A 27,557-nucleotide genomic window follows, 5' to 3' on the forward strand; every position below is an offset into this window, starting at 1 on the left:
CATTCCAACTCCATCTCGCCTCAATACGTCCCGCCTCAGCGCTGCCTCCAAAGGCGCCGCAAGCATCATGCTACCATTGAGCCTGCATGGACATCAATCACCGCACCACCTTCGTCTCCATGCCCACGCCGAGTGGAGTCGGTCTTGATCTGCCACCTTGGACCCTCGATCCATGTCGAGCGTGCTCCTACTCGCCGTAGGTGTGCATGCGCATGGAAGAATGCGTATCGGGATTCCTCACGCAAGTACGTACGTGCACGCACTCGCCTCGATGCTTCTGCCGCTTGCTGCTCCTTGATCCACCGAGGACCGGGGTTGCTCGCTGCTCGTCTCCCTGCGCTGATGTGACGCAGCTTCGGTATCACGTAGATCCTTTGTCTCGTTTGTTCCAAACATGCATCGCCGAGAAACTCGCCCTGTGTCTTCGAAGCACGCCCCGTGTCCGCCGGTGAGAAGCCGAGTGCTGTGAATGAGACGAAGAAGCCGTCAGAGATGAAGACGAAAGCACAGCATCGTTTCACGGCAAAGGGGGGCCTGGCCAACCGTCTCCTGACGCACACGATTCCGACTCTTCCGTTTCATTTCATCCTGCTCGCCGCGAGACCCCTGCGCACCGACACGGGTATCCGTACTGTGCTTTGCCGCCAGCCAACTGCCGCCGCGCCATGGCGGTTTCGCAACGAGTCCTCCTCCACAAGCAGGTGTGCCTCTCCTCTTTGCTGGCTGTGCGGACCTTTGATCCGTCCTCGGTCGCCGTGCCCGGTGCCCTCGAGCCCTGTTGCAGCTCGCGCCGCCAGGCTTGGGTGTGGACGAGATGACGCCGGCCGGAGAAACGTGCGTCGCAGGGCACCGTGACCTCGAATATCCTCATCTTGAGCTTCCAAGTACGAGTGCAACGTAAAGGTGTAATTGCCCCAATCTTCCTGATACGAGAACGGCACGCGTGAACTATCGGCTGCCCCTTTACGAGGAGCATCCGGGATGTGCCTTCGTTCTCGTACCGCTCCTCTGCGATACGTATGAAGCCAATGATTTCCTGCGAATGAAGCCGACACTCTCCTCCATGTACGAGCCCTCTCCGTCCATTCGACGAGTCCTGCCCATCTCGCCTTCCGTCACCCTCTATTACCGACCGGCCTTGGCTGCCTCACCCCATGGTCTTGCTCCGCCTATCGACGCTGCCATCGTGCTTCCCGACCTCACCGGGCAGCCATTGGGCTCGCCGTCCTCCGTGCGAACCCCTACCCTTTACCCCTTACCGAGTCCTTCCGGTTGGTGAATCATCCTCCGCTGACCACCCGAAAGGGCTCTCCTCGCAATTGGCCTGTCCGTTCGAGAGGACCGACAGGCGACTCCGGTTGTCATCCGAGGGGCCAGAGAGTGACCCCGTTCGGCGAGCGCTGGCTGCATGATGCTAGAAGCTGGCATTCCTCAAGGTAGCGGGCGTGCATCTCCTGAAATATTGTCTCGGATCCCACCCCCGAGTCCGTGGCAGAGCAGCGTCTCGTCACTCCGGCGTGTGACTTGTGCGGCACGACGCGCGCCGTCACAAACAGAGCCTTGACATTCACAGCCAGCGAGCCAGCGAGCCTGGGGGAGGGCCCGTGTGCTTGCACATACATGCACGAACCCAGGTGCATGGAGGCGCAACGAGAAACGCCGGGAGCGCCGCCTCTCGGTCGGCGTGCCTCGAGGGACAGCACGACGGCCGGGACCACTCAACCGAGCTTCCACGCAAGGCAGTGCTCGTACGTGGTGGTATGGAACAGGCGTCCATGCTGCGTAGACGGGTGCGCACACCACGTTGGAAAGCCGTCGTGGCCTTTCCGGGTGAGTTGCACGAGAAACGTCGGGGTGATTGACGTTGGATTCCTGTGCTGGTCGAAGCGATGCAAACATTCATTTCGTCCATCTCGTACCCATTGTTCCGCCCGCGCGACCAAGTGGCAGCCTGTACGCCGTTTGACCTCTGGCCATTGACCTCTGGCCATTGACCTCTGGCCATTGACCTCTGGCCATTGACCTCTGGCCATTGACCTCTGGCCATTGACCTCTGGCCATGGCGCCTCCTTCATCCCCCGCGCTCCGTTCCGCCGCTGGGTCTCAGCCACTGTCGTCTCTGCCTTCGGAAACCCACGGGCACCTCTTCCTTCCGTCAAAACGGCGAGTCGGCAGAGTCGGGGCTGCTGGTCATCGTCTCTTCCGCGACAATCTCCTTCGGCCTCTCGGGAACATAGTCGTGAGGGTACGACTTCGCGCCCGTGCGCATCACCATGTACGTCGAGACGCCGTGTCCAAAGTACCTCTCCTTGCGCGTCAGTCTCCTCTCGCCGCCTTCGAGTGCCGAGTATGCGCTCCTCGTAGTCCGCATGCGTTTTGTCTTGCCCCCTTGGCTGAGAAGGTTGCTGAGTTTCTTCCGCTCCTGCATCCGTTGGTCATCAAATGCCACGATCCCGCGTACCCACGGCGCTATGTCGAGCAGGATGAGCTTCATCGTGCGGTCAAACACCGACGGTTCGAGATGGCTGCTCGGTTGAGCTTTGGACGAGACGGCGATGGGGTCGAACGCTCCGGCAACGTCGAGCCGTGTGAGCTGATGGCGGTTGGTCCGGAAAAACGAGTCCAGCAGGGAGATGGCCTTTGGCTCATCCACGGCACGGAGTGACGACGAGTCTGCGGTCGAATCCAAGCCTGCCATCGAGCGGCCCAGAATCTCTCGGCCGAGGGACTTCAACGACATCGAGATGGCTGCGTTCGACAAAGTGGATGACGACATCATGTCGACCTCCAGAAGCGTCTGCCCGATGGTGAAGTCGTCCTTGGTCTTCGAGGGGAGGGCCGGCAGCGTCGGATCCAGCTGCTCCTGCAGCATGGTGCCAAAGGCCCGACCGGAGCAGCAGACATCTGCTGCGCTCATGCTGTCGTAGAAGTTGTCATAGGCAGTCAAGGCCACGAGCCGCCCCTGGGACGGCGAGGGCGCCCTCGAAGCCGCCAGCGCGGGAGCTCGTAGATCGAGCAACGCCAGCCAATCGCCCATGTCCACCTTCCACGAGTCCCAAGACTGGTGCATGAATTCCTCCTCCATCGCGAGCCTGCCGGATGCCGTTGCGACCAGGTCACGCCCGATCCAGCCCATGCCCGCAAGGTATGTACCCTCGCTCACGACGCGCACTACATCGCCGTGCTCGTCAATGTCAGATCCTTTGGGCCATCGTGAGTAGAACCAGTCCGAGCCACCTCGGCGATCGCCGACACCAATTTGGCACCAATAGTTGAGCTCGGATATTGCGGCTCGGAGGTCGTTCCCGCGAGAGCGATACAGTGACTCGACCGCCGCCCTCCCCAAGGCGTGCCCCTCGTTCGCGGCGATGAGAAGACACAGATCCACCGCCAAGTTCGCCGGGGGAGCTTGGAATCGGAATATCCCATGCAGGCTCAAGCTTTGCAACGGCACCAGGTTTTCGTCGTTGCACGTCACGACGAATGGACGCTTGGATTGGACCATCATCGCCATGACCGTGGCCCAAAACTGCTTGTCCTCTTCGTACAGCACATCCGCCTCCTCCAGCAATATGAGTGACTGTCTCTGGGAGTTTAACCCTGAGCTCGTCGGGCCCCTGCCGGGACTCTCCTTTTCTCGCCTCTTGCCTTGCTTGCCCGCCGCCGCCGGCGGTTTCTGCTTGAAAAAGGTGGCCACTGTGCCCTGCTTCCCTGATTTGATCTCCTCAGCAACCTTGTCGTCGATGTCGTCGTCGCTGGCCGCAGCTGTAGACTGCGTTCGATGATGTCGAACAAGATGGTTGCGAGTCATATCACCCACTCTCTCCAGAATGTCCTTGCCGCTTCGGCGGCTTCCGGGGTTGATCTCGAAGACCTCAAAGTCGAGTTCTTTTGCCACGGCGTACACGGCGGCCGTCTTGCCACAGCCGTGTGGGCCACTGATCACAACCGTATTTTTCAGCCTTTGGTCCTTGGAGCTTTTGGCGGAAACACCAAGACTCTGTATGAGGGACTTTCTGACACCCATCGCAGCCAGGCTCTCGTCACTAGCGTCGTCTTCGTCGTCGTTGGAGAGCTCGTCCAGTTCGCCATCTTCCTCGTCGCTGTCGACAACAAACCCATCTAGTTTGTTCTTCCTCCGCTTCCTCTTCGGTGCTCCATCCGATTTAGATTTGGACGCCACCTCCCCGCCTGTATCAACCGAAAGCACTTTCATAGCCTCGAGCCACTGCTTCAGTTTTGCTGCCTCCTTCCCCGTCTGCAGGACCTGTGCTGCCGTCGTGGGGCAGTACTTTGCCGTCCAAGAAAGCCCCTCGCAGCTCGACATGTCGAGAGTCGATAGGCGGGTCTCCAAGGAATGATAATGATGCCGTATGGCTGGATGAATCGTTTGTTGGGGATTGCCGCTGAGCTCGTCGTGGCTCGAATCATCCGCCATGGACAGAGCTGCCACGGATTTGCTGAGTTGTCGTTGTATTCTCCTTCGAAGCTGTCGCCCGGTTTCGAACCGTCGTTTTGGAAGCCGCAATCCGGCAGGCGCGGGCGCAAAGCTATCTTCATCTGTCGGGAGGCTACGGCGCACGGCATCGAGGTCTACATGGTCGAGCAGACGCGAAAGGATGGACTCCCCTAGGGAAATGGTTGTCACCAGCCCTTTGGACTTCCTCGACGTTTCTGCCTTGTGCAATGGGCGTTGAGCATTGGTCGTGCAAGGCTCATCGCCACGAACGTGGCTCATGCCAGCTGCCGGCCACATTGGATTGATCGCACGCGGCAGCTTGGCCCCGGACGACTTGAACCCGAATTGCAAAGGCCTTCCAGGCGTATCCGCAGCAAAAGCCTTTGGTTTCTCCCCCGAGGTTGACGGTGTCGAAAGAGCAGAAGATTTGTCCTTGGACGGAAATGAGCCGGCTTGTTCTGGAGGTGGTTGTTTCGGTTTGCTGGAGAAGAACGGGTGGGTGCTTTTCTGGGTGATGGGTTCTTTCGTGGATGGGGCCTCGGACTTTGTACATGTCGTTCCTCCACGTTTCTTGGTCGGATTGTCTAGGATTTGGAGTTTGCCGTCGAGAATCTGCGTGACTTTATCGCCCATTCTTTTCCGATCTTCTTCATCTCGTCCATATCGAATAATCACAAGCAGCGACGGAGAACGTTCTTGCTTTGGCTTTGGAGGTGCTCCAAGAGTCCCCGTTTTGGGGTTGAATCGTAAAACCCTTTGCTTCAGCGGCGTGGCATTCCCCGGCTCCGTGTCACTCGCCGACTGTCGGTCACTCGGATTGCTCATCCCGAGAGGGATACGGGGCATTGCTGTCGAGGAATCGGTCGAGGGAGGCGTCGGCAATCTGGCCGCAGTCTGTGTCGCGGTAGGAAGGTCTGTGATGGAGGACGGCGGATCGAGGGCTACCTGATGACCTGTCATGCCATCATCCATCAAAGGCTCTCCGCTCTTTTCGCTCCCTCTCCTCTGGGCCTGATGACTCGCCTCGTGATCATCTTCATCCTGATCTTTTGCGGATGTTTTCTTTCGCCGCTTCCTGCGGCCACCGTCCTCGAGGGAATCCTGCCTGGAGCCGTCAAGTGTTACCGGCTGGGTACTGGCGAGGGTGCTGTCCGCCGAGGAAGCTGCTGATGAGTCGCGGCCGGCCCCCTTTAGGAAGAAAGGGTGCAGCTTTTCGGACGAGGACCCCTTGACAGCACCTTGGACCATAGTGGTGACCAGGATCGGCCCCATGGGAGTGCCGGTGCCCTCGCAGCGACGGTTGTTGGCTAGACCTGGCGCAGTCGGGGCGGACAGACCAACGCGGGTGCTCCGGAGAGGGTTCAATTATTTCGCATAGCAGTTCATGACAGAATGAACCTGGAATGATGATGCTATCGTTGCCGTAGAGGAAAGGGTTGGGTCGGAAGGGGCCAGCACTGAGGTAGAAGGCACCGCGTTACAGGGAGCCTGTCTTGTCACGCGTAAAGACGCGCCGATACTAAATATGTCCATTCATCGGTACGAATTCAGGACTGTACAGTAATTACATGTACATACTAGTACTTACTGTACGGAGTACAGTGCAACTAACAGTACTTCGTAGGTGTACAAGTAGTTGCAAGTACTTACTGTAAGTACGGAGTACTTACAATCAGCAATACATGTACCTACTCACGTAAGTACTAAGGTGCCTACTGTGCCTCCAGTATAGTACCAGAAAGCAAGTGTACATACTTACATGTATACTAAGGACAGTAAGTATCCAGTGGACTTTTTAGTGCTACTGTAGTACTTCGTAGTGCAAAGACGGAGCACTCTCACACAAGTACAACTACCTAGTGCCTACCTACTGTAGTAGTATGTAATGTCCTTGCTGCTACAGAGTACACTGAACTCAAGCACAGTGGCAAGTCAGGTCCGCACACACCCCACCTCCCGTTAAGAAATCCCCACTGCCGGAATTTTGTGTCGGCCCGCTTCCAACATTTTTTTTTGGCCGAGTGAGCCTCTGTGCCTGCGCCTTGCCCATCACCTGCTTCGTTCGTCGCAGAACTCTACACAGGAACAAAGCTTCATCATTTCGGCTTTTGTGCCGCGACGACGTCTAATGGGGTCCGAGTACAAGGTGCACCGGCCGTATGTGCTGGCAACCCTTCCGCGCCCATTAGATCACACCGACGGCAGGATCGTTGCTCGAGAAGTCTACGGCCAACGAGACGGCCAGAAAAGAAAGAAACGAACAGAGTTGGTTGTCGGTATCGACGGGGAGACCACCAGTATTTATGATGTAAGCTCGTTGCCAAGGCTTCCGACGATGAGCGTTCTAATGCAGCGTAGGTGCCGGCGTCGCGACTCATCACCTCCTACCCGATCCCGCCCCAAGAGTCCTTCACATGCCCTCCATACTCGATCCGGGTTCGAAATTCCAACAGTGCCGACATTCTGCGATACACCTTCATAGCAACCAAAGATGGTGCTTCCCAGAAGATGACACTCTTCAAAGACGTCACCCATCCCGACGGCAAGACTACTTCGACAAGTGCTTCGCAGACGCTGAAAACGTCGTCGATCCGGTACATCACCGGCTTCCCAACAACGTCCCCTACCTCTGTTGCAGGAGAAATTGTGGCCGTGGCGCAGAATGGAGAGTTCGTGTGCCTGTCTGGTGAAACACTGGCAGTTCAATGGTCGGCCTTGTCGCGATCAGCTGTCGAAGACGTTGTTGCAGGGAGCGTCAACGACTTTCAAGTGGAGCATGTGTCGTCCGGAACTCTCTCCGATTTTAGGGAGGGAATGTTCAAAAGTCGGCTGGAAGTCTTCAGTGCCCTTCCCAGAGCGCTCGACTCCGACCCATCTCTTCTTGCCCTGATAACGACGAGCCACAGTCAGGGCCAGATGAGTCGTCATTTCGTTGTTCTGGCAGCCATGTCCGGAACTTCTACTCCGGCGACAGGCTTGCAGAAGTTGATTCCGCTCGAAGTCTGTCCTATCCGGGCCGTTTCGACGGCCAGTGCCGAGGCACCTAGCTACCAGGTAGACATTCAGTCGGGGCAGCTGCTCGAACTTGCCGCCGGATTCATCAACGTCTACGACCTCACCGGAGCGGTTCCCAAGCAAAGATGTACGGTGCAGGTCGACGATGCCGACTCCTTCATCCGTCTCTCCAAGCCTTTCCTCTTGTCGACCTCATCGCGCTCGTTGGGCTTGTACAACTATCAGTACCAATCCGTCCACGCCAAATCGGCCTTGGACTTTTCCGAGCTGCCCCCAGAGATTCAAGCGCCGCGATCCTGCCAACTCATTACCTACCTTCGCACCCAAGATCTTGTCGTTGCGTTGGTGGACAATGCCCTCGTATCCGTTCACGTTGAGCCGCCGAAATCGCACGGCAAGAGGCGGAAGGCAGGACTGTTGATCGATTCCGTCGGACGTGGCTCGTCGGCAGAGTTTCGGTCGAAGAAGCGGAAGACGGAAGGGTCGACAGAGTTCGCCCAATACGTTCCCGGCACCATGACGGAGTCATACCTGGCCGAGTACCATGCCGATGTTGAGACGGCCAACGACATGCTCGGCAAAAACGAAGTGCCCAAATGGGAGGCACTCCTCTGCAAAAAGTTTGGCATGTGCGTCCGCAAAGTGGCCGTGTTGACGAATGGAACCGCAGAAAGCGTGCAGGCCGTCGAGGATGCACACGAAGGCGCCGAATGGGAGTGGCTGACGGATGCGCCATATCCTTGCGTCGACCGTCGCTGGGTCACGTACGCCATGGGGCAAGTGTTCTCGGTTGAACTGTCGGCTTCCGACAACGAACCTCGGCCTGCGTTGCGTCTCGTGCTTCCCGACAGCAACGTAACGACATACCTCGTCGTCGCGGGACACGTGACCTTGTCCAACCTGAGGCTCGCCTTTAGAGAGGAGCTGAGCTCGGAGTTGGTGGGCGACAAGGCACTGGCTGGCGACGTCGTCCAGTGCCTCATTGAGGCTGACCCGTCCATGACCTTGCTCCTCAATTACCTGCAAGCCACGAAGCTGGGTGAGGCCGAGTTGCTGCTTGCCATTCGTCGAATCATGCTCAGCATGGATCTAATCCCGGACACCAAGAAGTTCAACAGCATCAAGGCCTCGACGACGGAAGCAAACGACGGAAACGACAAGTACGATGTGGACCTCGACGACTTGGAGCGCGAAATCGCCGTCACGGAGCACTATCTCGGAGATGAGTCGAGCAGCCGATCACGGGGGCTCACTTTGGCCTTTTCCAAACTCTGGCGTCTACCTGCGGTATCGACGGTCCAGGCGCTGCGGGCGACAATTCGGACGGAAGACATCCTAGCCTTCATCTACTTGCTCCGACTCGAGCTGGTGCGCGGCGCATGGACATCCCTCTACATCGACCCCAGCAGCTTCGAGGTGGAGGGGAGCGATGCGCCCCCGGATGGAGTCATCGCGCTGATCGCCGACTTGCTTGGACGCTGCTTGGACGCCGTCGGTGCCGGCGGCTGGTTGTTCAACGACGCCATGTCCTGGGCGGACAAGGCGGAGGCCGGTGACTTCCTGACGGCGCTCAAGCTGGAGGTGACGGCGACGTTGGAGGGCATCGAAGAAGCCGTGACGCTCAACGGCATCGTCGGTGAAGCTGTCCGGTTCGGTCTTGCATCGGAGGAGAGTTCGGCACGGCCGGCGTGGAACACCAACAGGCCCATTCCGCTGCAGCTGGAGGGGCGGGAATCTCGGATGCTGCCCCTTGGCTTGAAGGCAAAGCAGCAACCCGCAAAGCAAAAGGTCGTTTCGGGAGGCGAGATTGTTCAGCGGAGCATGCGAGAGATGGGCCACCTGATCAGCCAGAAGGTGGAGGCCTACTCGCTCGAGAAGCTTGCGATTTGAGCCGCATAGCGTCCATGTATCAGCCCTTTTCCTTCTCGCCCTCTCTCTCTCTCTCCCTGCGTGTGTGTACGTGTGTCTCGGTCATAGATCGTACTTGGACAGAAGCGTTGCGTTTTCAGCTGGTCGGAAGCATGTGAAGGGGGTGTGCATGCGGCTGACCTGACGAAGCAGCAAAGTTGCCAGCGCCTCTGGATCAAGGCCGGACTCCTACCTCCTAGCCTACGACTCTTGGCAGCGGCATGTGGTGTGACGCAAGGAAGGCAGATGAAGGTTGGATGCTGTGACGGCAAAGGATCACGGCGCCGAGCCGATTGTGCTGTTTGCCTACATGTACGAAGCAGGGCAGAGCGACAGCCGCCGAGGCGTTTGGGGTGTTTGATGCGCGGCTAGTATACGATTTTTTGAGTGCTTGCTGCCAAGAATGCCATACCTTTGGAGCGATTTATAAGCATAAATGCAGTGTGGATGTCAGTGTCGGACGGGCAGGCCAAGGTTGCCGGCAGAGATGTCGCCTAGCGACCAAGGCAGCCAGCCGAGTTGTCAACAACCGGCCGCCTATTGACCGTCATCGCGTCGAATGAATTCTCGACACGACATGAAGAGAGAATGCATGCGTACGAGCAAAGGGATCAATGGTGCGCGCGTGGAGGGCAACTAAAATCTGACTCGCGGAAAGCCCTGCAGCGAGCCCGGGTGCGGATGCACGTCGTTCGGCCCAGAGTGGCTGCCCAACTCCTCGGGCAAACACGATGAGGCTCTGCAGATACGACTCGTCAGGGCTCAGGACACCGAGCTACTCCTCGTGCCGGCGAGAGGGTGGGACGGAGCATGCCAAGTCCCTGAGGCCCCGGGTGTCGTCTGGATTGGTCCGAATTGGCCCGAAGACGACACATTGAGAGGGGAGAAGAGAAGTCGAGTGTACGACGCAGACACAACGACCAGGGATCGAAGCCTGGGAGCTGGGTGAGAGTGGTGATCCATGCGCGAAACACTCCGCAAGAATGCCTGTCTATAGACGGGGCGAAGAACATGCATGGCATGGTGGGTGCTGTCGGTACGAAGCCGCACCGTGGTGCAGCGGCTAGGCCAGCTTCATCCAGTTGACAAGGCTAACCGTGGGCTCTTCGCCCCAGTCTCGGAGCGGCCGCGTCGGATGATACGGAGTGATGCACCGGCACAGCCCCAAAATCGATAGATCTCTTGTCCCGTCCCGGCTTGGTATGCAGGCGAGAAACGGGCCACGAACGGGGTCCTGAACAGCACAAGATGCGACGACTCGACGGTGTTATTTGACGCTGCTGACTTGACGCCGGACACGAGAGCGGGAAGCACAGGGTACGATGGATCTGGATGGTTCGTTCGTGAGCGACGGCGACGTCACGGAGGGCACCGTGGCGACCGATATGCATGTAGGGTCAACCAAAAGACCAAGCCACTCACACACGGTACGTGCGTGCATGCGGAGGAGGAGACGTGAGGCGGCAGACATGGCGAGAGGTTCAGTGCCAGGTTCGTGTAGCTCGGGCCATGGTTGGTCGACTTTGATGTTGTGGCCAACGTCACAAGGCTCGTTGTTGGCTGTTGACTGGTTATGTCGAGCGGCAGCGACGGCTCATTCGTTGGAAAGCAGTGAAGGGTTCATGTGCCAACCTAGCATGTCTCGGGCCAGGTGGTGAGCGCATGCGTATTCGCTGCTCACGTACGGAGGGAGTATCATTACAAGTACGGATACAGATACTGGGCATAGGTGTAATTAATCCATCCGTACATGTGCTTGTAGAAGTCAAGTATTACTTGTAGGCGCCCTGTACGGAGGGGGTGCAGGTGGTACCTCGGAACGTAGGACCAAGTGAAAAGGGCAGGAGGCCCAGGGACGTACTTGGCGCTTCTTCTCACGGGGGGCGGCGCTTCCATGGCGGGGCCGGCATCGGGGTTGGCTCGGCGTAAGTCCATGTACCTGTGCAGGTGTACATACATGTACATGTACTAAAAGTACAGCAGGGTTCTCCGAACTCGCACAAATACCAGATGTACTGCGCCAAGTATGTACTGTGGACGGAGTACATGTACAGATCTCCCACTACTCCTACTAGTATAGTGTCGAGTACTTGTACATACGTCCTCCAAACTTGCTTGTACACCTCCCCACCGTACATCAGGTGTACGTACCTACGGACAGCACCTGCTGAACTTGCTAGTACTGTACTTAAAGTACACCTGCAGGACGCACTTGGCTTGAACGGACGAGCGCGTAATTACTTATAGCCAAGTACGAGGAGTACCACGCAATACTCGGCACCTAATACGAGGATACCTGTCAGGCACCACTCCTCGCTCCTTTGAGTGCTATTCGAAACTTGGCATGCAAGTACATGTAAGTAAGAGTACTTACTTGATAATAAGTACATGTTGGATTCTTGGACGTGCCTAGCAATGAGGACCTTGAGTGTGTGCCTGCCGCCTTGGTGTACATTCATGTAGTCACACTCGGGGAAGTCACGCTCCCACGCACTGTCCATCGTTCGGGCTGTGGCTGAGACTCCCACCAAGTCCCTGCCTTCCGTCCAACTTCACCACCCATCCTCCTGCTTCACGTCATTCTTTCCCTCTCGTCCTCTTGCGCAAAATCAAGCGTCATACTCACATTCAACTGTTCGCTGCATCGGCATCATTTCGACTTCCTAGGCCATTCGCGACCAACTGGCGCGAAAGCAACGGCCCTAGCTAGGCCTGCGGAGATAGAAAGTCAACTTACTCGTGCAAGTGAACCCTGCCGACTGACTTACACACTTACACGACCAGTTTGGCGTGCTGTGCCTTCGCAGAGGCCTGCTCCCACATCACGAGACCCGCAGCACATTTTTTACAAATCCGTTCCATCCTGCCCTGTGATCTTTGCCTGTCTTCACCAGAGAAAGGCAAACGGGGCGGGACAAGGCGTCATCTGTCACCGTACAAGTACCGGATACGGCACAACCGCAACCTTGCACACTACAACGCGTTTGCCCCTTCCACGTCCACCAGCAATGAGCGCTGGCAGCATTCTCGAGCATATCGACGCCGTCGATGCCGTTGCCAGGACCCTTTTCCTTCGAGCCAAGCAGTATTCATCCGCCTCACTCTCCGACGTCGCGACCGCCGTTCGTCAGCTCCACCTTGCCCTCCGCCACCTCCGGATCGAAGCTGCCGACCCAGACTCCCTTCTCAACAAAGGGACCGACTCCTCGCTATATTCTCGCCAGGTGCCGTCTCTCGTCGAGGACTGCGACTTTGTTCTTAGGCAGCTTCTCGCCGTGCTCGACAGGTATGACACCAACGACGGTCGAGATGTAGCCGTTCTGGCCGATCGCGTCATGGCCATCCGCGCAAGGCTTGCAAACGAGAAGACAAATGTCGAAATGTTCTTGGACACCGTTCAGCTTCACCTCCCGGCCAACATGCGCTCTGCCGGATCCGCTCTCGGCGACGGCGCCGGTCTTGATGACATAAAGGACAAGGTGGATAAGATTGCGGCTGGCCTCTTTGGTCGCCGAGACATCGCCGGAACTGCCGACGATGACGACCGACTTTGGCAGGACTTCAAGTCGGAGCTCGAAAACGAAGGTTTTTCCTCTCAGGTCTTGTCTCGACACAAGGTTTGCCACCTCCATGCATGCGTCTTCGTCGTCGGCCGGACACTGACTCTTGGCTTGTGCAGGAGGTGCTTCGTGCCTATATTCTTGAACTTGCATCCGTCTCTCGCCTCACAGGCGGAGATCCGCCGCCAGTACGTCAACTTCTCGAACTTGAGCAGGATACGAAGGACTCCGTCCTACCGCCTGTGCCTCCCAAAGTTCTCCCGCTTGAGACGAAGCATCCGTCCTTGGAAAGCGAAAAGTCTTTCCCGAGCACGAGGAACGCCCAACGTATGGCGGGAGAGGCGTCAACGACTAGGACACCCCAGAAGGAATCGTATTCATTTTCGTCGGACGATGGAGCGACAAGCAAAAGCAACTCCATGGCCTTGATGTCCACCAAGGACTTGATGGTCATGGATCATCTTCATGCTGACATGGCGAGGATGCGACTCAATCCACTCGTCCCCCGCGGTCATGGCGCGGAGCCGCGGAGCCGCCAGAGTCGCGGTACCTCAGATGCCACTGGCGCGCGCCTACTCGCCTCTGTACCCGATCTCGCTGGCTCCCCCGACTCGCTCGTTCTTGGCTCCTCGCCCAACTACGTCCTCGCGTTGCCACCGTATTCCAACCTGAGCTCCGGCACCAGCCAGAGGCCAGTGCCTCCTCGCATCGCACCCGATCGCTACGGCCAGGAGATCCCGCTCGATGCGCCGTGGACCAAGATAAAGCGTACGCTTGTTAGCCCGGAGGTTCTAGAACGTGCCGGCGTTCGATACGAGGCTCGCCCGGAGTATGTTGCCGTCCTTGGGCGCCTATCTCGCGAGCAGATTGCCGAGTATGCCCGACAGAGCGCGGAATGCCGCGCCGCAAGATCCGGAAACCCTACGCAGCCGAGGGTGGGTGGCATGAATCGTTCAGGATCCAAGAGCAGCCGCGACGACGACGACGAGGACGAGAGCGAGCTGTGGGATGAGAGTGACACCAGTGACGAGGACGACAGAGCAGCAGACAAGGGCACAAGGAGGTACCCGTACATCGTCAGCCCCCCGAGCAAGAACAAGACGTCGCCAGCTAGCACCGCCATGCCGAAGCCCATCCTGAAGAATAAGAACGAAAATCGTGTGCGTTTCGATCCCGAACCTCAAGAATTTGAGGCGCGGAGCTCCAGGTCTTTCAAGGAAGAACGGGACCGTCGAAGTGATTATGCTCCCAGGAAACCCCGCGACCAGCGGGACCGGGAACCCTCAAGCCGCAACCGCGACGGCTATCGGCGTGAAGGTGGCGAGCGGGACCGCCATGGCAGTGATTACCATCGATCCTCTCACCGTGCAGACCGCGACCGGCGAGGGGATCGGAGAGAGGACCGGGCCGCGAGGAAACGTGCTTGGGGCGGCACTATCGGTGCCGTTGGCATCGGCGGGGCCGCTGCCAGTCTTATCGGGGTACTGACGGAAGCTGCCGTCGGAATATGACTTATTCTCGGGGGGTATCGGCACTTCAATCACTTCTCTTCTTCGTCTGCTTTTTTTCCCCTTTGCCATTGCTATTTTCAAAGTATACCCTATACCTGTTGGGCGTCCCAGTCTTCGGAGCGGCTCTGAAGTCGACCCGTTTGTTTCTGGAGAAGCCGATTACATATTCGACTGCGGCACTGCTGTATGAGACAGATGCTATTCATGTTGACACGATTTCACGAACAAAAGAACAAACAAAGGAGAGAGAGTCTTGTATCCTAGTGTAGATATGGTGGGGAAGTTCATATCTGATAATCATTGCATCCATAAATCTTGCCGAGCAATGGAATGGGCCCTGGCACGAGGCATGAGCATGAACTTGATTCAGAGCGTCCGTACGCAATCGTCTATCGATTTCTTCTGCACTGGGCTGTCGCTGGCCATGCCGTGGGATGGTATTTGAACCAACCGACAATGCACGGAGCGTTACAGAATCAGGTCCTGTTCCAACCTCTTCCACCACGCCCGCTTGTCCTCGTTTTGCGGCGCTCTCCCAATCCTATCGAGTCTCCTCTTCGGTTTGCGCTGCCACTCAAAGACCTTCATGGCTGGGACCCGGGGCCACTCAAAGTCAGGCTCATCGGTGGCCTCGAGTTCGCGGACGCGGAAGCTGGCCACCTTTTGCGGGAGGATGGTGCGGCGCACCTTTGTCCAGTCGAAGCGGCAGATGGCATCGGCGCGTTCAAGGTTGACGATGCCCTGGGCAGTGCGGTAGCGGACCTGATGCTGGAAGAACTCGGGGAACTCGCGGATGAGGTCGGGAATGAGGACGCGCATGACGATGCCACCGCGGTGGCTTTTGTTGGCCGATGCCGTCTTCAGCAGCTTGCTGAACCAGGCGGCGATGCAGTTATGAACGTGGTCTTTGCGGATTTGCGCCTTTTTGCGCCGACTGCGGGTGTCGGCTTGAGCGGTGGAGAATGGCTCCATGTCGTTCTGCAGAACCTCGTCCAGCACTGCTCTCTGGTATTCTTCGACGACGCGGTTGTAGTGCGGCACGGCGTATTCCCGAATCATCTCGATCGCGGGGCGGAATGACCGATGGTGGATGAGGGCCTTGATGTATGAGTCGTAATCCTCGAATGCCGGCTGCATCCGGTGCGGTGCGGAAGTCATCGTCCTCCAGACTTCGCGTACGTCTGCCGCCGTCGCGACACCTTCCTCGAAGTCGCCTAGTAGCTTCCGAGTTGGCTGGAAAGGCTTGGAGGCACAGAGGTAGGTCCAGCTGAGGAGGTTCGACCACGTTTCGTGGGATATGGGTATGCCGTAGCGGCGCGAGATGAAGTCGACGAGCTTCGTCCCCAGCCGGATGCGGGACATGGACCCAAAGGCCTCGACGATGCAGTGGAGGAGGCGCTCGGTCGGTCGTGTGGGAGAATCGGACGGGAAGTCGATGCCGCCTGAAACGATGGGGTCAGCCGCATGGGCTGCCGCTTCTCGGATGTTGATGCCGTAGTACGCCTTGAGAATCATCGTCTCGATGGCGTGTAGGGAGCTGGAGCGGGCAAAGGCCATCATGGATGCGCACAGCAGCTCCTCGTCCATCTCATGACCGTAGTACAGCGCACGTATCCAGTGGCCTCTGTAGCCTCTAAAGTCAGCTCGGCGGCGGAGAAGCCGTCGGAGGTCCTCTTCCGGCTCGTCGGGTCTCCGGTTCCAAGGCTCTCGCTTCAACGCATTGATGCTCATGCGCACGCGGTCCATGCGTTTCAAAGCGGCCATTGGTAACGGCAAGCGATTCCTGTACATGTCTCGCGCTTGGACGGCAACTCGTGATCGATCGAACTGATAGTAGGTCGGCTCTGTCATGTACCGTGCCTTGATGAATTCGGTCCAAGTCTTTGCCGTCCGCGTCTCTTGAAGGCCATCCTTGGCCATGCCGTTCCAGGCTTCCTTGATTGCCTGGTAATCGACGGCAGCGCCGGCGCAGCGCATGAAAATTTCGTAGTCGCTGGCCGTCAGACCATGGCGAGATTGGCTTCGAAGGGCCATCAATGCCTGCATACCGTCGAGGACGTTGCGATGATGAGTTCGAACCCCGTATTGATCCACCAGATCTCCAAAGTCAACGAACCGAGTCTGTCCTTGCATGATGTTGAGACCGTGGGCCACGTCGTGGAGGGACGAGTTTGTCGGATCGAGACTGCGCAGCATCTCGGAGAAGGTTGGACCCGGGAGCTCCTGGACTTGGCGTACAAAGGATTCGTGGAGGGGGGATGATGGGTCGTCGAGTATCTTCGTCCAGGCGACAAAGGCGTCATAGACTTGCGGTGCGCTTTTCCTCTGCATCGCGCTCAAAACGTGGTCGAGCTCGTGGGGTGGCATCGACTCTGCCTCGGCACCTGGCTGCGTCAGGGAGGCCATTTGACGGCGACGGGGGAAGGTGGCCGAGGCATCAAGTCCGGCTGGCGATGCATAGTTCGGGACGCAGAGGAGAGAGAGTCGACCGAGTCGTGATCTCTGCCACAAGGGGCACCTCAATGCCATGGCTTCACGATGTGCAACATGAGGGTCACCATCGAGGAGCCGAGGCGAGCCATCGTCCAACTTTCTGGAGCCACAGCGGAGTCGGCGGAGCGGCCCAGAGCGCGCCGGCGGACCACAGCACTAAAAGTTGGGGTGGAGGCTAGATACTAGTCCACTGTAATTAGCACTCCGTACTGGTTCGAGTACCCAGGAACTCATCCTACGGGGTACCGGAGTACTTGCTTACAGGTACCTACAATACCTAAGTTCGTAGGCACTTGATTGCTAGGGCGCTTGTCGGATAGCTGCATAATGGCTGCCAAAGCGTACCCCGATGAGTGCATGAGGGTCGGCCGAAGATTTTCCACCGCCTCGCCAACAATCAGCGTGCCGTTACGCTTTTGCCAACCTCAAGCGAACAGTCTACGTCCCACCTTCCCCCCAGGCCAAGAAAGACGGCGAGTGAGAAGAACGGAATAATGGCGGACGTTGGCGAAGAAGCTGGCCACGTTGCCGAACCGCTCGATCTGGTTCGGTTGCTGCTCAACGAGGTAGTCTTTGTCAAGTTGAGGGGAGACAGGGAGCTCAAAGGGAAGCTTCACGTATGACTCCACGGGGAATATTCTACTCGACCGGGCAGGAGCTGATACTGACCGATGGTGCGACAGGCATACGACAGCCACTGCAATCTGGTGCTCGGCGAGGTGGAGGAAACAATCTACGCGGTAGATGACGATGACAACGAGGAAGAGGCCAAGGTGCGTCCCCACACGAACAGCTGCCATTCACCATTTGTTCCTCGTGTCTGATTCTTCTTTGCAGACGATAAGCCGCAAATCCGAGATGCTTTTCGTGAGGGGTGAGTGCCCCGAGATACCACCTTCCTCGTGCGGGTCTGATGCCAACACAACAAGCAGGCGATAGCGTGGTGATGATTTCACCTCAGGTACCGTTCTGAGAAACACGATGACGCGATAGAACGCACGGCACTCGAAGAGCGTCTGGGCCGGCCAGCGACAGCGGGAACGACGGTCACACGCAGCGGGTGATGCTGGGATGACAGCCGTGGAATGCTGCGATTAGTTGCCTCGCAAGGTCCACTACGATTCCCGACGATGCTTCATGAATGACGGAAGAGACACAATGCTACGAAAACTTGGGCCAACATGCAACAGGGGTGCGGGGACTTGGCTACCGCGCCTTGGGATGCACCGATGTGTCATGGGGGGACAGACAACCTCCCGGAACAGATAGATCCATTCACGCACTCATGGCAGCCCGGCCGAGCGAGGAGCATCTGGTACCACATCATAAAAATTGTCCAATTGGAGGCCATGACGATTGGAAATGCAGAAGAAAATGCTGCGATAGCCTCCAGACGGCCTGACTACACGCCGCACGAGCATGAAATGAGGATCCATCGCTGTGGCAAGAGGAACGGTCTCGATACGTATTTGTGACGTGGCTTTCGCATGGCCCGTTCACGTACCCCTTGCAAGCATAGCTGAAGGCTCGCCATCGGACGGTAACGCTGCTACTGCTTCCATTTGGACATCGTCTAGCTGGAGTGTGCTGCCGTCTCTTGAGCATTATGTTTCGGGCGTGACGCGCGCTTCCTGGAAGGAGTATTGCCATCTGTCTGCGTTGAGCGGACTCGATCCCGTGACGGACTATGATCCATCGTGGCAGCAGCTGCTAGTCATGATATCTTTAGGTTGGCGCTCGCTGAAGCCGCTCTACCAGTCGATATTTGTGGTTCATGGAAAAGCACGGCAAGGCAAAACGACGAATGCGAATACAGAGTAGTACTACTGTACTTGCAAATGTTCAGGTAAGTATGCCGTATATGCACTTGCGCGAACATGTGCAAACGTACGGAGTACTGCGTAATTCGATATTACAAGTACCCAGTGCAGTTGCGGAGTAATGTGAGTACTTGCGATACAGAGTACAGAGTACGGAGTACAGGTGCACGCTAATGATTACTTGCACTTACTTACAGTGCTGTAAGTGTGCAACTAAGTACAGTAAGTAAATGTACTTGAAATATTGCAAGTATGGAGTACTTGCATGTACTCCGTACAAGTAATTACTTACAGCACTGTACATTTACAGATGCGTACCTACCATGCACATCTACAGTACAGGTGAAGCTAACTGGCCCACCCCGCTTTGAAGGGCAGAGCCGACCCACAGTTGACGTCGCCGTCGCCGGTCGGAGTCAGTGACAGCCGCCCCCCACTCACCACCCACTGTATGCCGCCACCCTCGTCCTGTGCCTGTACCTATCCTCCATCGGCCAGCCAAGTGACTCTTCTCGTTGGAAGGGAGTCAGTCGGCCAGAGTGACGAGGCAACGTTGGTCCGATTTACGACATAAATACCCCAAGACTTCGACTCGGACACTCCCTCTCTTCTCGGGACCCTACACGGATGGTTTCTCGAACGTGCTGGATCTGGCAACGAAGACTGATCACTCTTGAATCCCTTCACCGCCATGTCGAACACAGCGATACAAATAAAAGCCAAGCCGCACGAGAAACGGAATGGCGAATCGGTAAGAAGAAGTGTCACAAGAAAGCGAGTTGGTCAGACATGGAACCTGACGCATCCCCCAGGCTCTGAGCGACTTTGCGCAGTATGTCGAGCAACAACAGAACCTCCGATTCCCAGGCTCAAGCCAAAGAGGCATCGTCGACATCGTCAGGGGCGCCAAGGCCGACAACGAACATCACGAGGAGCTGGATGACTTGTTCGAAAATCTGGACCTCGCCGATACGGCCCCGAGGATACCACTCAAGAATATCGTCTTGGCGTCGGATGATGACTCCCTCCGACAACTCGTCGACGTCCTCGCGGCGAGAGTCGAGGATGGGATGGGCGAGGCCATCTTTGAACTTGGATTCGAGAGCAACGGCGAATCCATGAACCTTTCCATAGACCAGTGGAGAACAGCGTACAGGCGACTTGAAGAGGCGGCAAAAAGCATCCACGCCGACTGCGAGCTCCTGCTCACCAGGAACGTCGGTGGTTCGGTCGAGGCGGCGACGACGGCCAAAAAAGCTAGCAGAGATGCCGCGTGCAGCGGCAGCGTTCTTATCCGAAGAGCTCCATCCGCTGCGGATTATGCAATCGAGACGAGGATAGCAGTCGTTGGAAACGGTAATGCCGATGAAACGCCTCTCGTTGCGCATCGCTGACGTGCCCGCAGTGGATGCAGGGAAAAGTTCCATGTTGGGTGTGCTGGTCAAGGGAGACCTGGATGACGGCCGAGGAAAGGCACGCGTCAACCTGTTCCGCCACAAGCACGAGGTCGAGACTGGCCGGACCAGCTCGGTCGGGATGGAGATTTTGGGGTTTGACAGCAAGGGGCATGTCGTCGCATCAGACACTCCTGGACGTACGTTGAGCACACGCACACGCACACACGCACACGCACACATACACACACCCAAACAGTTTACTTGAGAATCAAAGCGCTAACAAGCCCCAAGGAAAGCTTTCGTGGGAAGAGATTGGAAAGCGCAGCGCAAAGGTCATTGCTTTCAGCGATTTGGCCGGCCACGAAAAATACCTTCGAACAACCGTCTTCGGTCTCCTCTCCAGCAGCCCCAATTACTGTCTTCTCATGGTTGCCGCGAACAATGGGCTCGTAGGCATGAGTAAGGAGCATTTGGGGATCGCCCTCGCTCTCAACGTTCCCGTCATGGTTGTCATCACCAAGATTGACATTTGCCCGCCCAATATCCTGGCCGAGACGATTACGCAAATCACCAAAATTCTGAAGAGCCCAGGAGCGCGCAAGGTGCCGACGTTCATCAGGAACCGCGAAGAGTGCATAACAACCGCGATCCAGTTCGTCAGCCACAGGATATGCCCCATATTCCAGGTTTCCAATGTCACGGGTGAGAATCTCGACCTTGTGAGGACGTTTCTCAATATTCTCCCTCATCACGGCCGCTACTGCTCCGTCTCCCCGCTCGAGTTCCATATCAACGACACATTCTCGGTGCCCTTTGTGGGAACAGTCGTCTCGGGAATTGTCAAAACCGGCGTCGCGCACGAAGGAGATTCTGTCCTGGTTGGGCCTGACTCTTTGGGCCACTTCACCCAAACGACGATTCGATCCATCGAGCGCAAGAGGACACGCGTGATGGCGGCGTCGGCGGGGCAGTCGGCTTCGTTTGCGCTGAAGAAATTGAAACGGAAAGACGTGAGAAAGGGCATGGTGGTTCTCCCCAAGATCGAGGGCCAGCCGAATCCCCAAGTTCAGCGCGAGTTTATAGCCGAGGGTGAGTGTTTCTCTTGACAGATGTACGATCATGGTAGGCGCTTGGGTAGCTGACAGATGGAAGTCCTCATCCTCTCGCACGCAACAACCATCAAGAAAAAGTACCAAGCGATGCTGCACGTCGGCCCAGTGTCGCAGACGTGCGCCATCATAGACATTGACCGAGAGCACATCCGCACCGGCGACCGAGCCACTGTCGCCTTTCGATTCGTCCAGCGCCCCGAGTTCCTCGTCCCCGGGGACCGTCTGCTCTTCCGAGAGGGCCGCACCAAAGGCCTCGGGATCGTCAAGGCAGTTGGATACGACCCTCAACATCCACTGATGCCCAGCACAACAGCAAGTTAACGAGCCATGAGGATATCAGACCGGGAGGGTTGAGCGTTGTGAATAGTACCCAGATCGATGATGGCCATTAGCCACGTCCAGGTCATGCTTGAATGGCTGTTGCATGTCGAGAAGCATTTGATGTCTTGGATATTTTTGATCCTATTGCCAGGAATAATTGAAGGTAGCGTTTTCGCGAAGCCCGCTGTCTGCAGCAACGACGACTTTCCTCACCTTGCATGTATAAACGTGCGAAGCGATCGGAGCTGAAAGGGTCAATGCTGATTGACCTCGAACAAATGACACGAGTGTAAGCACACTGGTCTGCATTCTCAGTATGGGACCGCTGAACAGGCAAGGGCCTAGCATACTCGCAGATGCGTACAATATGTTCTCGGAGCCATTCGTATCTCGTCCACCTTGCATATCATCCAGCCATCGCTTCAGCATATCTCATCCATTCAAGCTCCGACCATGACACATGGCCATACCGGGCCTTGCAGGCAGCGCATCAAACACCCACCTACCGGGATGCCAAAGTCCAACAGCGCCCGGAGGCATGAATTCGTGGCGGCCTTGGTGAGACCAGGGCCGTGGTGAAAGGTGGTGGGGTGGGAGCTGCGGAGAGACAACGGGGTTCGGTCCGGGCGGCGGAACGTTGTGGGCATGACTCCCGACGAACGTACTGACGTTGGTCCGGGTTTGCCGGGCCTGTGGGGCCGTACGTGAATGAGACTTATCACGACTGCAAGATATCCGCCGAGTGCACCTACGACGCATCTATACATTCCGGCATAGACGAACAGGGGCCATACGAGAGTATCGGTTCAGCCGAGCGAGCCCTTTGCCCCGGCACAATACAAGTCACCAATATATCCTGTCAGCATGAGGAGACACATACGTCGGTAATTCGCATCGCTGTTCCAATCACGGCGTATGCTACACCTCATGTGGAGGCAAGCCGAGAAAAGCTTCTATGCAACCGTACATGCAAGAAATCACAAACTGCCCCGAGTGCTCCTTAAACAACATGATGACTTTCCAAACGCCATACCAGTCTCGACCCCCCCCAAAAAACCGCAAATCAAAAACGCCTCGCGAACCAATGCTTCCTTTCCTCTCCATGATTCTCGACTCGTTCGGGTTGAGTCTAGATCAAAAACAACAAAATAAAATAAAATCCTTTTCTTTTCCAATCCGTCTCGATGCAAGGTTTTCCGATAGATGGCCTTAGGGGTGGAGTGGGGGGTTGGCCGATGCGGTGCTCTTGTCGTCGTGAAGCGAGATCTGACAGGGCTGTGAGGAGGCGGTTACACCTCATCGCTCCGCATCGGCAGGGTGGTCAAAAACTGGGGACGCGATATCTCCATGCTCCTGCTCGGCATGCGTCCACCGGGGGTTCGCGGGTGGAGGACGTTGACTCGACCACTTCGGTTCAAGATCCTCGGCGGTTGCTCGTCCGAGTCGGAAGCAGAGTCTTCGTCGCGAAGGCCGTGGTTGGCGAGTCGCGAAAAGTAGTCCGCAAGGCCGTCGACGCTCGGCGTCCCCACGACGGCATCGTAGTGAGGGGGGGGCGTGGCGGCGTCGGGGCGCTCGACGACGATGGCGGGAGGCGGCGCAACGTCGTCGTCAAAGGCCGGGGGGTCGAAGCTTGGCGCCCTCATCAGGTGAATCGGTCGCGGCTCTCCTTGAATGCCGAGCCCGTGGGACGCGTGCTGGGCCGGGCCGGCGTCGCCGAGGGCACCGCCATGGGGTAGGTGGGCACTCTGCGGGAAGACGGGAAGATGATCGACCGAGGCGCCGCCGGCCAGCGTTCCCGTCGACGAGCTCGGCGAGATGTCGGTCATGACCGAAGCGGAATCCGGGCAGCCGCAGGCGGCCTGGAAAGGCGACGGCTGGCAGGTCGGGCCCGCGTAGGCCGGGAGGTTCGTGTTGGCGTGCGTGGCCCGGCAATTGAGGACGGTGAATGGAGAGTCGATGCTAATCTCAAAGTGTCGCCGCCGCGTGCCGGTCGGATCCTCGTGATCCGGGCGGCTGATGCGCATGACGATCTGGACGGGGGTCGAGTCAGCCAGCCGGTCGGTCGTTTTCGGAGCGGTCACGAGCAGAATGGGTGGCTCGGGGGCTCGGATGGGAACTTCCACGTACCTTGATCCAGTGGTAGACGTTGACGTTCTTCCAGCTGCAGTCCGGGTGCAGGGCCAGGTCCTTGTTCTTGGCCATCATCTCGCAAGTGGGGATCTGGACGTTGGCCTCGATCTCGGTGGAACCCCACATGCTCTCGAGGCCGAGGTCGAGGTCGCCCAGCAGGTTCGCCGCCGGCTCCGGCAGCGGCTCGGGGCTCGTGCGCCTCCGGGCGGCGTCGGTGATGCGCCTCCGCTGGGCCACCTCGCGGGCTTCGCGCCGGCTCTCGGCGCTGGGCTCGCCGCCGCGGACCGTGTTGATCTCGGACGAGGCCCAGGTGGGGTCGAGCGGCTTGCCGGCCGACTTCTCGACGAGGAGGATCTTGCGGCCGGGGTCCTTGCGGGCGACGCGCCTGTCGTTGGTCCAGTACTCGACCGACTCGGTCACGTAGACCTTGATCTTGTGGACCTGCACCTTGGCGAGCGGGGTGAGCTTGAAGGCGATGGGGATCTTGGAGCCGATGGGGAAGCTCTTGCCCGAGATGACGATGTCGTAGTGCAGCTGGTCCTCCCACTGGCGGCTGATGGAGATGGGCTCCGTCGTCTCGAGCGACATCTGGTCGGGCAGGCGGACGATGGACACCTCCTTCATGCCGTGGAGGTTCGGCTTGAAGGCGCCGGCGCGGTCGACGGTGGCGTGCAGCTCCCAGCGGACGGAGCCGTAGCGCAGCTTGGTCGTCTCGAGCTGGTGGTGGTCGATGGGGAGCTCGAAGGTGTAGTCGTAGACGCCGGGGTAGAAGACCTTGTAGCCCTTGGCCTGCGTCGCCGTGGTGCCGTGGTCACCCTTGCCGAAGCTGCGGGTGTGGACGCTCTGGAGGGAGAGGCGCTTGAGCTCCCTCGCGCTGAGGCCGCTCCTCTGCTGCACCGCCGACGCCGACGAGGACAGCAGGGGGCCGGCGGGCAGGGGGGGCGCGGCGGCGTCGGCGGGCACGGCGCGGAGGCGGTAGGAGCACTGGTCGCCGTACTCGGTCTCCCAGCCGTCGTTCATGGCGTTGAAGAAGGTCAGGACCTGGGTCCGCAGGCTCTCCTCCTCGAAGACGTCCTGCTTGAGCGGCGGGATGCCCTCGGGCCAGTCGGTGCGGGCGCGGCCGACGAGCTTGAGCTGGATGGCCTTGAGCTTGACGTTCTTGCTCACCTTGAGCTGCAGCCTGCCCCGGAGGAGGGCGGTGCCGCTCTGCTCGCCGCGCTGGACGTTGCTGTCGTGGCTGAAGCCGGAGAGGAAGACGTTGGGCTCGGCGAGGAGGATGGAGCAGGCGACGCCGCTGCCAGAGGCGACGGGCTTCGAGACGTCGGCGGCGGCGCCGAGGGAGGCGACGGCCGACTTGGTGGAGCGGACCGACATGATGCTGTTGCGGTTCCGGCTACGGGGGATGGGGGCGACCGACGAGGACGTGTCGGGCGCTCCTCGGGGGACGGCGGGCGCGGGCGCGGCGGCCATGGCGAGGCCGCCGGCGTCGGCGAGGTTGACGACGTTGGAGGGGGACGAGGGGGACGGGGAGGGAGAGGTGGGCGAGTAGGCGTTGCCGGCGTAGAAGGAGGAGGAGGAGGAGGAGGAGTTGGCGGTCGTGGTCGCCGTGCTTGGCGTCGCCGTCGTGACGGGTGCCGCGCCGGTGGAGTCGATGCGTAGGGGGTGGTATTCCGGATTGGGGATGACGTCGTCGTACGCTGGGGGAGGGGGTACCAGCTGCCGACTGGCATCGGCGGCGGCGGCGGCGGCGGCCACCTGCGGGGAGGCGGCCGAGGACCGCTTGGAGGAGAATGATTGCAGCAGCTTGCTCAGGACGGTCGGTCGGGCGAGCGAGTGCTTCGCGGCGACGACGGGGGGAGGGGGGTCGGTCGCGCGGGCTGCGGCGGCGGCGGCGGCGCTGGCGGCCGTCGTGTTGTCGGCGTTGGTGCTGACGGCGGCGGAGGGGAAGTAGGAGTTGGCGGGGGCCGTGGCGTAGGGGGACAGGGCGGACGAAGTGGTGGTCGTCGTGTTCGCGTAGCCGTAGGAGTCGTGGGTGCCCGCCGTCGTCGGGGACGTGGGGGTCGCGAGGTCGGCGGCGGCGGCGTGGTGGCGAGCGGCGGCCGACGACGCACCGGCGGCGGCGGAAGGCATGGTGGCGGCGGAAGGCACGGCGGCGGCGGAAGGCATGGCGGCGATGCTGCGGCGGTGCTGCTCGGCGGCGGCCCTCGAGTTCGTCCTCACCTTGAGGGTCTGGGACCTCGACCTGCCCGACCTCGGACGCAACTCGCGCGGCACGTAGCCCGGCGGGTAGGTGGTGATGTGAATCGAGTGCGGGCGCGAGCGCCTCGGGCCGATCAGAGGGGCCGGGAAGCAGCCGCCGTCGGCGAAGGTCGGCGGGCGGCCGTGAGGCTGACCCTGGGCGTGGGCCTGACTTTGGGCCTGAGCTTGGGACTGAGGCTGGCCGTGAGAGGGGCCGTGGTGGGTGTTGCCGTCGGTGCGGTAGTAGACGTTGCCGCTGTTGGCGATGATCCAGTTGCCGTTGCGTGAGCGGCCGGGATGAGTCGATGCTGGCATCGTGTATCGATGCAATGAGCTGAAACCTGCTGCGCGTCCCGGGCTGCCGTCAAACGGACATGGCAATGCCGTGCAGTGGGTTGTAGCGTGGTGCGATGGGATGGGATGGCTCGTCGTCGGGCCGGTGCCTGTGCCTGGTGACAGACTCGTCGGTGCACTCGTCACTCGTCGGTGCACTCGTCGGGGCACTCGTCGTGGCACTCGTCGTGCTTGATGGGCCGTGCGCTTGCTGTATTCCCGAACGAGCACCTGACTTTTTTCGTCTGCTTGTTCTCGTGCCTCGTCCTATTCCTTCTCACAGGGCAGCCAGACGAGAAGCGTGGTGGCGCGATCGACGCGGAAGCGGCAGAGGCAGCAGAGGTCGGCGAGACGGATAATCCTCTCCGTGCAGGGAAATGGACGTGCGTAGCGGCCGGCTGTTGATGGCAGGGGTCCCCGTCTCCAAGCGTCGAGATCGCATAAAGGTGCGTGGCCTGGAAGGAGATGACGAGATGCGAGGATGGAGCCGGTGCTGGGTCGACCGGGGTGCCGGGAGGGGAGGGGACGCGCGAGGCGGCAAGGCGCTGAGGACCGAGGGGGGCCGTGACGAACGGTCTGCCTGTTGCAACGCCGGCCGTGTCTGTGTCCGTGGCTGCGTCTGCGTCGTCGGTTCTGTTCAATCTCGTGTGGTGTGTCGAATCGTTGAGCAATCTTGGTCGACCTCGATCGTCTTCGAGCCGTCAAATGGTGCGGGGAGGGTGTGCGATGAAGAGGGAAGGCACGAAGGAAGGCATGAAGGAAGGTACGGCAGAAGGCACCAACCAAGGAAGGAGCGAACGAATGAACGACTGGAACGGCGGGCCCTTTCAAGGTGAGGCGAGCCGGAGCCAAGCAGAGGGAGGCTAGGCGTCGAAAGGAAACATGACACTTACTCGCAGGTCTAGACGGTGCCCTACGCTCCAAGGCGGCGGTGAGATGGTCCTTTTCGTTTGAACTTTACCACGTATCAAGCACAGAAGCGTCCGATGGAGCACGCTCCACGGAGCAGAGTCGTTATGTATGCCGCCCCTCCACCACCCATCAAGGGGCGTCAAGGTGGTGGGGGGGGGGCAAAGCCAGGGGGGGGGGGGGGTGATGGGTGAAAAGCCAAACGAGATATGGGCAAGCGTCGAGGCCGTAAGCGTACGTGAAGACGAAGCGGTTACCGAAAGGACGCCTCGCCATCCCCCTTGGGATGCTTTTTGCCTACTCGCGCCGTACTCGTACAGCCACAGCGACCCCCCCTTACCCCCGTTCGCT

At 58.8% G+C, this 27,557-nt stretch overlaps 6 protein-coding genes and 1 pseudogene across 6 annotated transcripts; 4 read left to right on the top strand and 3 right to left on the bottom strand.

Annotated features, from left to right (window-relative positions):
• Positions 1–2,155: 2,155 nt before the first annotated feature.
• Positions 2,156–5,731, bottom strand: DCS_03620 (ATPase, AAA family protein; the record flags this gene model as incomplete). The annotated part of the gene is made up of 1 exon (XM_040800938.1): positions 2,156–5,731. The coding sequence occupies one exon, from the start codon at positions 5,729–5,731 to the stop codon at positions 2,156–2,158; it is 3,576 nt and encodes a 1,191-aa protein (XP_040655971.1).
• Positions 5,732–6,587: 856 nt separating this feature from the next.
• On the top strand, positions 6,588–9,364 carry DCS_03621 (uncharacterized protein; the record flags this gene model as incomplete). The annotated part of the gene is made up of 2 exons (XM_040800939.1): positions 6,588–6,767; positions 6,818–9,364. The coding sequence occupies 2 exons, from the start codon at positions 6,588–6,590 to the stop codon at positions 9,362–9,364; spliced, it is 2,727 nt and encodes a 908-aa protein (XP_040655972.1).
• Positions 9,365–12,390: 3,026 nt separating this feature from the next.
• Positions 12,391–14,453, top strand: DCS_03622 (uncharacterized protein; the record flags this gene model as incomplete). The annotated part of the gene is made up of 2 exons (XM_040800940.1): positions 12,391–12,999; positions 13,062–14,453. The coding sequence occupies 2 exons, from the start codon at positions 12,391–12,393 to the stop codon at positions 14,451–14,453; spliced, it is 2,001 nt and encodes a 666-aa protein (XP_040655973.1).
• A 468-nt stretch (positions 14,454–14,921) lies between these two features.
• Positions 14,922–16,982, bottom strand: DCS_03623 (uncharacterized protein; the record flags this gene model as incomplete). The annotated part of the gene is made up of 1 exon (XM_040800941.1): positions 14,922–16,982. The coding sequence occupies one exon, from the start codon at positions 16,980–16,982 to the stop codon at positions 14,922–14,924; it is 2,061 nt and encodes a 686-aa protein (XP_040655974.1).
• Positions 16,983–17,440: 458 nt separating this feature from the next.
• On the top strand, positions 17,441–18,010 carry DCS_03624 (annotated as a pseudogene).
• A 1,447-nt stretch (positions 18,011–19,457) lies between these two features.
• DCS_03625 (GTP-binding protein 1) lies at positions 19,458–21,596 on the top strand (the record flags this gene model as incomplete). Its single annotated transcript, XM_040800942.1, has 5 exons — positions 19,458–19,517; positions 19,579–20,122; positions 20,172–20,360; positions 20,455–21,252; positions 21,316–21,596. The coding sequence occupies 5 exons, from the start codon at positions 19,458–19,460 to the stop codon at positions 21,594–21,596; spliced, it is 1,872 nt and encodes a 623-aa protein (XP_040655975.1).
• A 1,289-nt stretch (positions 21,597–22,885) lies between these two features.
• Positions 22,886–26,279, bottom strand: DCS_03626 (uncharacterized protein; the record flags this gene model as incomplete). The annotated part of the gene is made up of 2 exons (XM_040800943.1): positions 22,886–23,626; positions 23,724–26,279. The coding sequence occupies 2 exons, from the start codon at positions 26,277–26,279 to the stop codon at positions 22,886–22,888; spliced, it is 3,297 nt and encodes a 1,098-aa protein (XP_040655976.1).
• Between the last annotated feature and the right edge of the window lie 1,278 nt (positions 26,280–27,557).

Source organism: Drechmeria coniospora, chromosome 02 (genome assembly GCF_001625195.1).
Source record: "Drechmeria coniospora strain ARSEF 6962 chromosome 02, whole genome shotgun sequence".
Taxonomy (NCBI): Eukaryota; Fungi; Ascomycota; class Sordariomycetes; order Hypocreales; family Ophiocordycipitaceae; genus Drechmeria; species Drechmeria coniospora.